At 53.5% G+C, this 12,535-nt stretch overlaps 1 protein-coding gene across 4 annotated transcripts in view; it reads left to right on the top strand.

Annotated features, from left to right (window-relative positions):
* Positions 1–12,535, top strand: part of BAIAP2 (BAR/IMD domain containing adaptor protein 2) — a 64,742-nt gene that overhangs the window by 18,117 nt on the left and 34,090 nt on the right. For all 4 annotated transcript variants that reach the window (XM_084751167.1, XM_084751166.1, XM_084751164.1 and 1 more), the window contains exon 3: positions 106–192. In XM_084751167.1, the coding sequence (XP_084607293.1) occupies positions 106–192 (87 nt within the window). The remainder of the gene's footprint in view (positions 1–105; positions 193–12,535) is intronic.

Consider the following 12,535-nt stretch of genomic DNA (forward strand, 5'->3'; position numbering starts at 1 on the left):
GGAGCTCGCCCAGGCCTGGGTGGGGGTGGGCCCTGCTGCCGCCCGGTTCTGTGCAGTTCTGTGCGGTTCTGGGCGGCAAGTAACCACTCTCCCCTCTCCCCTCAGGTGTCACCTTCGCAGCCAAAGGCTATTTCGACGCTCTGGTGAAGATGGGGGAGCTGGCCAGCGAGAGCCAGGGCTCTAAGGAACTTGGTAAGGCCCTGGGCTGGGGAGAGGCCCTTAGAGCCCCCAGGATTGATGGCTGTTCCCAGGCAGGTCTGGAGCACTAGGTGTTGGATTGAAGACCAGGCTTTATCTGTTAACTAAGAAAAGTAGTTTTAAAATGGTGGAGCTGGTGACGGGCACTCTCTATTGAAAGTGGGATGTCCCATGTAGCCTTAGGGTACTGCTTGAAGCTCACCCTGACGGACTGTCACCCCTGAAGGGCAGGGCTGGGCACAGACAGACACAGACAAAGCCACATTTAAAGACATTGCGACCAACACTTAAGTGGCACATACGGGGGGCTTATGTGGAAAGTTGGACTAAGTGGACTAACATACTGAGTCGGTCCTGGCATTAAAACAAGTGAAAAGAGTGGTGCCCCCAGAGGGTGCACCCCTCCCCCACATGTCTACAAACGTCATAATACAGGAGGCATAGGAAGCTGCTCCCAGGCGGTCTTTACCCCTGTGCTTGCTATGTTTACACAGGCTCCTTCCTGTGAGGTGATGTTGCAAGCTGGGCTTTGATGGAACCCATGCTTTCTTGGCTTTCCTGAGCGGAGATGGGGCGCTGATGTGGCTGAGGTCTCCCCTCCCTCATACGGATGTTGGGCTACGAGGCGGGCTGTGGTGTGCGGGCCTTTGTTTATCTGCAGCCTTCAGGCTCTCCTTGAACACTGAGAAGACTGCGTTGGCCTAGAACCACGTAGTTTCTTCCAGCCGTGGACAGAGGATAATCTTCTGCTTCTGGCCTCCTTGTCCATGGAAGCCGCCCTATGAAGCCCATTCCACTATGTGCAAGGACACCAGGAAGATGTGCTCAGAAGGAAGTAGATAGATAGGCCTGGGAGGACCAGGCAGTGAGCTTTGGGACCAGTAGCTCCGTTGGTCTAATAAGAAGCCTGGGTTATATTGGCAGGTTGGGGGAACTGAAATTTTCTTTTCTTTCTTTCTTTCTTTTTTGTTTTGTTTGTTTGTTTGTGGTTTTTTTTTTTTTTTTTTGGTTTTGGTTTTGGTTTTGGTTTCTCTGTGTATCCTTGGCTGTTCTAGAACTAACTCTGTAGAACAGGCTGGCCTCAAACTCACAGAGATCTGCTTGTCTCTACCTCCTGAGTGCTGGGATAAAAGGCATGCACCACCACCACCACCATCACCATCACCACCACCATCACCACCACCACCACCACCACCACCACCACCATCACCACCACCATCACCACCACCACCACCATCACCACCACCACCACCACCATCACCATCACCACCACCATCACCACCACCACCATCACCACCACCATCACCACCACCACCATCACCACCACCACCACCATCACCATCACCACCACCATCACCATCACCACCACCATCACCACCACCACCATCACCATCACCACCACCACCACCACCACCATCACCACCACCACCACCACCATCACCACCACCACCACCATCACCATCACCACCACCATCACCACCACCACCATCACCACCATCACCACCATCACCATCACCATCACCATCACCATCACCACCACCATCACCACCACCATCACCACTACCACCACCACCATCACCACCACCACCACCACCATCACCATCACCATCACCATCACCATCACCACCACCACCACCACCATCACCATCACCACCACCATCACCACCACCACCACCATCACCACCACCACCATCTCCACCACCATCACCACCACCATCACCACCATCATCACCACCATCACCACCACCATCACCACCATCACCACCACCATCACCACCACCACCACCATCACCACCACCACCATCACCACCACCACCACCATCACCACCACCACCACCACCACCATCACCACCACCATCACCACCATCACCACCACCATCACCGCCATCACCACCACCACCACCACCATCACCACCACCACCACCACCACCAGGCTGGAATTCTTTATGCATATGTTAATTCCAGCTCTCAGACTTGTGCCACGGCCTGCTGGAAGAGACCCTGTGTGTATACCTTTGCCTGCTCTCGCCCTCGCTTGTCCTTTTGTGCCTCTCACAACCAGACTTGGCATTCAGCTATGCCACTCCCTTGTTTGAGGGCACTGAAACCCACCAGGTCCTGTGACCTCCAGAGTTTGTGAGAGGCTGCTGTGTTGACTAACACAATGGTGGACCTGCCTGGGTGGCAAAGACTAGGCTGCATATGGCTGCAACCCGCTATAGTGGTTGCATAGGGAGAAAAGTAGGACTCCATTGCTCCCGCCAGCTGAGGGCTCTAGTAGTGGGGATCTTTGCCTCTTGCCAATGCAGTGCTAACTGGGAGACTTTGGCCACTGAGAAGTGAGGGCTAAGGGTGCTATAATAGGTGCCACACTGGCCAGGCTTGCAGGCTCAGCTGTCTGGTAAAGACAGTGGGGTGGTGGAGGCCTTGATTGCAGGGTCTCATTGGCAGTGGATGGCCAGTTCTGGGTTTGGTGGCCATATAGAGGCCCCACAATGGAGCACCTGAGCCAGGGTTCAGGTAAGCAGTTCTGAGAAGGTACGCTTCTTCACAGTCTAGTTTTTTGTTTTGTTTTTTTAACTCCTCTGAGGACTCTGTAAGGAGGTTGTGTGAGCCCCACATGTCTATGTGAAAAGGTCATTTTCTTATTCTGTGCCAGACCCCAAGTGTTCTCTCTGTGCTCCCGTGGAGGGTAAGAGTATGCTTAGAGAAAAGCCAGGCACTAAAAGCCCCGCACTGAGCAGTAGGTGTACCTGGGACTGCTGGAAAATTCCAGAATCTGTTGCTGGTGTTCCTTGGACAGATGGGCACTACAGGACTGGGTGAATAGCGGGAGAGGCTTGGGGCTTTGCTTTGAACCAGCGAGCTTCTGTTTGTGTGTGGGCTTCACTAAAGCCTCTTGGGATGATTCTGCAGAGAATCCTTCCTCGGTGTGCTGCAGGGCTGGTCAGCCAGGCGTCTGCCTGCCTCAGATCTGTTTCTTTCAGTAACAAGTTTATTGGTGTCATCAGCATGCCTGCCGTACATTTCACCACGGAAAGTGGGCGATTTGCTGGGCTTGGTGTCTCCTAAGTTTGCTCCCTTTCTCTGGATCTAGCGCTGCGATGACAGCAGGTGTCAGCACACCTGGCCTGTCCGTCTGCTCTGCTTGCTGTGACCAGTGCTGCCTTGAGCACGAGGTGTGGGCTGCATTTCGTTTCTCTTGGGCAAATACTTGGGAGTGTAATTGCTAGAGCAAATGGTTGGAATTTGTATTAAAGCAGCACGGCTTGGCTTGGCTTTAAAAATAAGTCATCCCTGCTACCCGCCCCCTCCCTGCCCACGCCTCCCACTCAGTCAGCTGCTCTGCTCCATGCACTGTTTGTCTCCGCACATCTAGAAGGCAGGTTCATGCTGTCTCTTCTTCTTAACTGTATGCTAAGGGATTCTTAGGGAGGAGTTTGCTTTCTGGTGCCAGCCTCTCACCTTACCCAACAGAACTAAAAATCCTTACTCAAATCAATACACAGTGCTTTATGGTAGTAGTAAATGTCCTCTTCCCAGCTGAGACCCACAGTCCTTTGGGAGACTGCTCGACTTCATGGCTTCATCGGGGATAAGCATCAGGTGCACGTATGTGTGTGCACATCAGGTGCACGTATGTGTGCGCGCATCAGCACACACGCTGTGTGGAGTCTCCTGTGTGCATGGTGGTGAGCCTGCCATTCCTCCCATAGTGAGGCCTTGCCCGTAGCCCTCCCCAGTCTCCAGGCAAGCACTGATGGGCTCTCTGTGATTGCAGGACTGGTGGAGACTCAGTGCTGCCATCAGGGCTGCACTCTCTCTGCTGGCCCCTCTTGCAGACTCTGAGGTCATGCCACAAGTCTGTAGTGTGGCTCAGCTCCTCATACCCTCCTCTGCTGAGGGCTCTTTGGGCTATTTCCCAACTAATGATGTTCAACATCTTTTCACATGCTTATTTGCCATTTATTTATCTTTAGTAAAATACGCACTGAAGAGTGAGGCGTGGTGGTGCACGCCTTTAATCTCAGCACTTGGGAATCAGGCGGATCTCTGAGAGTTTGAGGTCAGCCTGGTCTACAGAGTGAGTTTCAAGACAGCCAAAGCTACACAGAGTGAGTCACATCTCGAAGAAAATAAAAAATAAAATAATAAATATTTTTAAAATTATTACTTATTTATTTGGCGAGAAAGTAAGCACGTGTGACAGTCCAAAAGCTACTTCAGGCTGGGCTGTGGTGGCGCACACCTTTAATCCCAGCACTGGGGAGACAGAGGCAGGCAGACCTCTGTGAGTTTGAGGCTAGCCTGGTCTACAAAGTGAGTCTAGGACAGCCAGGGCTACACAGAGAAACCCTGTCTTGAAAAACAAAAGAAACAAACAAAAAACAAAAAGCTACTTCAAGGAGCTGATTTCTTCTACCCTGTGTGTTGCCAGGAGCAAGCTAAGTTTGTTAAGCTTAGTGACATGGGCCTTGCTGAGTTGTCCGCCAGGCTGGCCTTTCATTTTGTGATTTTTTTTTTCCGTGATGCTACGAATGAGGCTCAGAGTCTCAAGCATCGTATGTTGTGTCTGTCTGTTTGACCATGTGTGGAGGATGGCCTTCTACTACCTGCACCTCTCAAGAGCCGGCACTGCGGGAACGCACTAACACGCTTGGCCTAATGGTATTTTTAGGAGGAAAAGCAGTTCAATTTTAATTTTGAATTTAATTGTTGAGTTTAGTTTGGTACCTGATTGGTTTTTATTCTGATTCTGGTCATGATCTTTATTATAACAACTTTCTTCTCTCTGGAATACATTATAGCCCTTCACATTTTCTTTTTATGGTAATTGATTTGTTCCCAAACCACTGGCCATTTCTGTTGTTCATTGTCCAGGTTCATTTGTCCATTTGTTTCTTCTTCCTCCGTCTTGGAACCCCTCGCCGCTCCCGTCTTCTGGTCACCTGGCTTCCCCGCAGGTGGAGGCCCTGTTCTCCATGTAGCCTGTGCTTTGCTCCTGTGTTATTTTGGGGGGAGTCTTGTTTATCCTTTAAGGTTCCAAGTGTGGAAATGGGAAGTGGTTTGGATATTTCTCAGTCTCAGGCTGGCGAATTCAGGTAGGGAAGGATCTTTGCTAGTGTCGAATGCATCGTCCGTCATCTTTAACACCTTCTAGTGGTGCTGTGGAGTTCAATGCTGTTTTCATTTTATTCTGTGTTCTTGGTCTTTACTCCTTGGAAGCTATTTAAAAACTTTTTTTTTTTTGAGACCTGGTTTCTCTATGTAGCCTTGGCTGTTCTAGACTCACTTTGTAGACCAGGCTGACCTCGAACTTACAGCGATCCACCTGCCTCTGCCTCCCAAGTGCTGGGATTAAAGGCGTGGGCTACCACGCCCGGCTTGTAGTCTATTTTTGATACTATTTGGTTGTCTCCTCCTGTCTACTCTTTGCTCATTTCTAGCCATTTGGTTACATGTCCAAGGCAGGCTGGCCCAGACATGTAAGGTCCCCACTGCCTCAGAGGTAAGTCAGAGCTCTCAGGGGATGTAGCCCCTTCCAGGGTGAAGAAATCTCAGGTCTGCCCAAGTGTGGAAACACTAGCCAGCCAGCTTCTGTTGGCCCTTAATTGATTGTTTTCAGGGTTGCTGCTTCTCTTTTGAGACACAGTTGGGCTGTATTGTCTAGGCTGGTCTCCTCCCTCTCCTACCTCTGAGGTATCTGGGACACAGGTGTGCACCACCACACCTGCCCTAAGACATCAAATCTTGGCATCTGGCAGAGTGGGGCTATAAGCCCACCCGTTCACTGTGGGCTGCTTTCCAGCCCTTTCTGGTCTAGGGTCCTGGCTGCACAGGGCAGGGGTTGGTTGTCAAGCATACAGACCTAACCCTGCTAATTCCTTCCTTCCTCCTTTTTCTGTCTGCCCCCTGCCCCCTGCCTTCCTCCCAGTTCTTCTTGTCTTTGCTTTTCCATTTAGAGTGATGCCAAGAGAAATGGCTAAGGCTCCTGCTCCGCTCACTGGGCAGACAGCCTTGTTAGTGATGTGTAGGACCCCAGATGCTGAGGACATCCTGCCCTGCCCCCTTCTTTCCCTTTGGAACCTCGGGCTTCAGTCTTCTCCTGAACCATGAGAGTGACAAGCAGCCCCCCCATACACACACATCGCAGCCCCCCCCATACACACACATCACAGCCCCCCCATACACACACATCACAGCCACACACACACATCACAGCTCCCCCATACACACACATCACAGCCCCCCCATACACACACATCACAGCCCCCCCATACATACACATCACAGCCCCCCCATACACACATTGCAGCCACACACACACACACACATCACAGCCACACACACACACACACATCACAGCCACACATACACACACACATCACAGCCACACACACACACACACACTCACACACACACACATCACAGTCTTACAGACTCCCTCCTGATACCCAGGGAGCCACTTTTGCTTCATATGATCCCCAGAGCCACCTCTTTGTTCCTTTTCTTTCTTTTGGAGTGAGTGAACGGCCTGGGCAGTGCCAGCCTTTGATAGTCACTCTTTCTGTACTACAGACTCTGGCCTCACAGTCAGGGAGGGGCCTGGAGCTGGCAGACTCCTGCGGGGGCCATCCTCTCATCTCCTCTTGGAGTGGTTTTTTTCCCCTGCAGTGAGAAAGTCTGCAGCCTGTCAGCGCTTTACTTTGATATAACAGCCTGCTTAGTCAGGGATGGAGGGCAGCTCTGAGCTCTGCGTCTTCACACAGCCCTTCTGATGCCCTAGCGTGTAGCCACCCACTCGCTTGTCTGTGGTTGCCTCCCGCCTCTGTCAGAGTATGCCCTGGTGCCAGGTGTAACTGGGCAGGTAAGCCTGTGCCTCCCTGTCACTTTGGCCTGTGTGTGTTTGGGTGCCACTTCCGCTTTCTTAGGACATTTGGTAATGGGACTCACCAGCAGCTTGGGACAGCGTGGGTATGCAGGCAGGTCTGAGCTCCAGGCTGCTCATGAATTTGTGGAGAAATGTACCGCTCCCAAGGCCTGATGCTGGGCAGGTGGAGCTCGGAGACAGAAGTTCTGCTGTGTGCATTCACTGAGCCCCACAGAGGCTCTTACTCCTTCACCCTTGACTGAAATCTGGGATTTTCTAAGATGCAACAGCATCTGTCTCTCTGCTCCATAACTCTCTACAGCTGGCAGTTCTGGGCTGGCGCTGGGGACACAGAGCAGGGCGTAAGCCACTGCATGCCTTGTTGCTGGGCTTTAGGGCACCCACCATGGATGCAGCTCTGGTGCTTTGTGTATGTGGACGGCACCGGTGCAGTCTGTCTCAGCAGTAGCTGGACTGTCCATCATGTACTCCCATTGTGGACTGTGCACCAGCCTGTTGGACAGCCACCTGCAGCTCTTCATCCCAAGATGACTGGGGGCAAAGACCTGGGCTGAATCTGAGGCAGGGAGGAGATGCCCAGAGCGCTGATGTTCATGGTAGGGCATGCACACCTGAGGCGCAGGTGGACAAGTGCTCAGGTGTTCTGTACTCACCCCAAGAAGCAAGGGCCAGTAACCTGCCCTTGGCCCGCCCTTGCCACTGTACAGCCTTGCGGACTTTGGAAGGTGTGGTGTCTGAAGTTAGACAGCCACAGGAGTAAGCAGGGCACAGCCTGGCTGAGAAGGACTCCCGTTTCCTCAGGAGGCCATCGAGGCAGTCTGCGTCCCGAAGTCTCAGCGTGGATGTACTTTATGTTTGCACAAGGCTCTGTCCACTGAGCTGACTATTCGTTTCAACCCTTGCCTGTCTCTGGAGACTTCTGTATTCTTTCCTTCAAAGGGCTGCTCGGTACCTGCCAGGGCCTGCAGCACTCTTGTTTGTGATCACAGGGACTTGTGTGTACTTGCTGAGAGGCCCAGGCCTCAGCTGGGGCCCTACTGTCTGCTAAGTCTCCCAAGGCTCCAAGGGCAGTTAGCAGATGCTCTGTGCTGGTCACAGCCTCCGCGCAGGGGATGCTCGCACACAGGCAGCTGCAACCGGCCATGCCCTACCTGGGAGAAGGGGTCCCGGAGCCACGGCATCAGCTCTTCTCCCAAGTCAGGCTCCCTCAGACAGCTGTACTGGGTGGCCCTGGGCATCAGGGCTTTGGCGAATAGGGAGCTGTAGACTTTTAACCCCAAGAGGCCTTCAAGCTGTCCCCAGTGGCACCCATTGGCATAGGTAGTTTTGAAGGTGACACTGGTTGGGCTGCAGTTTTTTAGTGAGGCTGTGAGGTGGTCTGGCCGTATGCTGCCTCTCCTAGGTCAGGCGGAGCTCATCCACACCCAGTCAGAGGACATCCCCCTCCCATTTCAGAATCGGGCTGTGGTCTCCTGGGCACGTGACAGCAACCTGTTTGGATGTGTCACCAGTTGTCAGGCCTTAGCAGCACAGGCTCCATCCCAGTGACTGCTAAATAGACGCAGTTTGGAGGCCTCAGTGAAAACCACTCACAGGCACCTGTGTCCATTGTACATTCCTGAGCAGCCTGACTCTGAGGTCCTGTCTGGGCCAGCTGCTTGCCTGGGATCGGAACAATAAAGGGATGGAGGGCCTGGCGATGCTGGCTTGGTGGGGCTCCCCTTCCTAGCCAGAGACACCAAGTCCCCCTAGTTCTCTCTCCTGTCTCCACAATAAAAGGTGAGGACTCCAGCCAGGGGCCCGTGTTTAATCCTAAGAGAGCACGGTGGGAGTTGCTGGGCAGCTGTCAGGCACCGAGACTCAGCTGAGGCTCTAGGGGCTGCCAGCAGGGTGAGCTCAGGTGGCCAGGCCTCTTGTGTGGCAGCCCCGGCCACCCTGCTGAGAGCTCTGTGGGCTCCACCGAGGCTTTGTCTGGAGAGATTAATAGCATCTGAATTGGGTTTGTGGGAACCTGGGCAGCGGCCGTGTGATAGCTAGAGAAGACACAGCAGGTGTCCGTGTTCCTCAGCTCTGGGTCAGCTCTGTGGTGGGAATATTAATAAGGACAACAGCAACAGGGCTGGTGGCCACAGCAGTCTCCTTCCCGCTGGTGGTTCCCAGGAATAGCACTGTCACCTGGCCGGAGTAGGGTAGGCTTAGGGCTCAGCCTAGGGCCCTGTGAGGACAGCAGGTCACCTCTGCTGGCTCTGCCCCTGCTCAGAGAATCTTGGCTCTGCCTGAGTCCCAGGGCCGCAGCAGAGGTGGGGTTCATTGGCTCTTTCTTTCTTTCTTTCTTTTTTCCGAGACAGGGTCTCTCTGTGTAGCCTTGGCTGTCCTGAACTCACTTTGTAGACCAGGCTGGCCTTGAACTCACAGCAATCCGCCTGCCTCTGCCGAGTGCTGGGATTAAAGGCATGCGCCACCACGCCCGGCTTCATTGGCTCCTTCAAGCCATCCTCCCTTCCATTAGCCCAAAGGCCCCCAGAGATTCCGCTGAGCATAAAGACCAAGTCATGAGAACTGGACCACCCCGCGAGCCTCACAGGTCAGTGGTTAGTCATGTGCCCCCAAGTCAAAGTCTGTTTACCACATCCGCTGTTCCTGCGTTGCAGCATGAGCTCCAGGGAGGGCTAATGCAGGAGAAGACCAGCTGCTCACTTTTCAGCCAGCGGTTGGCACAGGACCCTCCAGGTGTGGCCAGCAGCCTCTGCGGCAGGTCCCTTTCCCCACCCTGGGCTTCCCCAAGGCAGTGGTTGTCAGGAATATGGGCCCATCAGGCACCTACATACAGACCACAGCAGCTTAGAGAATGGGGACCCAGGCTTCCCAAGATACCTCTGCGCTGAGCAGAGATGGGCCACCGGATGCAGCAGGAGCATGGGCAGGTGCAGACAGGGCCAGTGGTGGCTAGTAGCAGGACTGGTTGGAAGTCTAGTCTGAGATGGAGAGGTCTGTGTAGCCCTGTCCCCTAAAGAGCAGCTGTCACAGAGTTAGGTCATGTCTCAAAAATAAGATTAAAACAAAAAAAGGTCCAAAAGGGGAAAAGCAGCTGGGCTTGGAGGCTCATACTCGTGACCCTAGCCCTGGGGAGGCCCAACAGGATGATTGTCAAGGATTTGAGTCTGGCCTGAGTGGCTCCTGGCCAGAGCATCAGAAGAGCTGTGTGAAGATCCTCGGGACACATGAGAGCCTGTGTCAGAAAACTAAAAGAGGGCTGGAGAGGTGGCTCAGCGGTTAGCCTGGGTTTGGCTCCTAGCATCCACATGGTGGCTCGCAACCATCTGTAGGCCTGCATGTGGGGTACACACACATTCAGACAAAACACTCACGTATATATAAAGTAAACCTTTAAAAAGTGTTTAACTAAAAGTTACAGGTCCTAACTTTTGAATCGCTGGAGTCTTTTAATAACTCTGGAGCTTGGTTATATTGTCCTTAGTGTATGGTATGCTTTGGGAGCAGTTTATCCCTGACTGGGGTCTCGTGAAAGTAGCACCTCACTGGAGAATGGCTCTGCTGTGCCCTGGGTAGACTAATGCACTGATGTAAGCGCGTCATAGCCAGGAGTGCTAGCCCCGCCTCTGAGGTGTCAGAGGATACTGGATGCTGGGGAGAAGAAAGGTAAATCAGTCATCAGACAGGCACTGGTCCATGGACAACAGCCCTCAAGAGGGCTTTGTCTGAACTGCCCATCTGCCTTTGACCCTCAGCCCACCTGCTGGAATCTTTGTCAAATCCCGAAGGTAACTGGGTCCCAGGATGGATTTGGGGGTGTTCAGCTAAAGTTTCCAGTGCCTTCCACCTCTGTAGCACTCTTTCTGCACAGGACACAAAAGCTATGAGGTCTTTGCTGTGCTGAGCATGTGAAAGTGCTGATGGCCTGGGAGCCTATCCCTGCTGGGCTTCCTGCCCTGTGAAGGAACATCCTCATGCCATCCCAAGCCCAACCAGAGTGTTCCGGGATATCCTGCACCCATCCCTGTTCCGCAGCACTGGGGTGCCTGCTTAGGATGCGGAGATGATGCCGCAGGAGGCCGACAGAGCCGCATTGCTCACCAGGGTCTCCGAGGTACTCTGGTCTCCTTGAGTCAGATGCCTTTAAGAGGGTACATTTGCCCAGGAGTAATGCTGTGGCAGGAGCCTGTCCTCTCACCTGAGGGGCTAGCTTGCCTTACCAAAGAGCTCAGTCACCATGACTGGGACTTCCTTCTCTGGTCAGACCTGAATCTCCTCACAGACATTAGGGAGCCAGCACTGAGGACCAGCAGGTCTTGCTGAGATGGCCTCTGGTGGGCAAGGGCAGGGAGGGCCCCGAGAGCCTGTTCCCGGTGCTGTTGGAGCTGCACTAAGGCTCTGGCTGCTCACCTGTACAGGGAGGAGGACACCAAGTCCCACCATCTTTGCCGCTGCCACCATGTGTCCTGTGCAGCAGCCCCCGTGCTTTGCGTACCATCCTTGGGAGACATGTGGTCCATAGCTAACCAGAGCACACTGAAAATTCTCAGGTGGGAACAGTCCCTGTGGTCCAAGGACCCAAGCAGGCAAGATGGAAGTAGTGGCCAGTGACTCAGGACAGTGGTGACACCAGATGCAAGCCTGGACTTGGCCCTGCTTCTCCCTGCTATCCTCAAAATCCCTAGCATCCATGGTCCACTTGTTGGCACAACACGGGCATCGAGGGTGGCTCTTTGGACTTGTTTTGTTTCAGAGCAACATGACTGTAAGCTCTGCTGTCTACTGTCATCACCATGGCAACGCAGCCATCGATTTTCTCTTGGTCACCCCCTGGCCACATTCCACTCTAGCCTTTCCATAGATGGTAGAAGAGAGTATGAGGCGCTGGTGTCTGGAGAGTAGCTGAGGGAAAGCAGGCTTGGTAACTGGGGGGCGGGCCGGGGGGCTTGACGGTCTCACCTCCTGTCCGCCCCTCTTCCCTCCCTGTGGTTTTAACAGCACGCTGCCCTGGCAGCCCCCTCAGCTGTCTGTCTTCACCTAATGAGAGCTCTATATTCAGGCCTTGTTCAGGCGTATGCTAATTAGCTCTCAGAGGTGCCTTTCCGCTCTAGAAGCCACTAGAATAATTGAACATTATGGATATTTGCTCCAGAAGGCTCTGGAAGGTGATGTATAGGTACAGCCAAGTTTGAGCAGCTGACCCCTTGGCGTAGAGCTCTTCTGCCACTGGGGAGGGGATGACAATCCTGGCTCCTCCCAGACTGCCTGGGGTGCTCAGCAGTGAAGCACTGTTGTGCCTTAGTGCCCACTGATAGCACTCTATACCACAGGGGTCCTGCTGCCAGGTCCCCTACCCTGGGGACTGGGGCTGACCTAAAGGAGGCCTGTAGCAGCTCAAATCGCCTGAAGGATGCAGACGCCTCCTCTCCAGGCCCTGCAAAGCTCCACCTG

This window comes from Acomys minous (assembly GCF_964271855.1).
Source record: "Acomys minous genome assembly, chromosome: 12".
NCBI lineage: Eukaryota > Metazoa > Chordata > Mammalia > Rodentia > Muridae > Acomys > Acomys minous.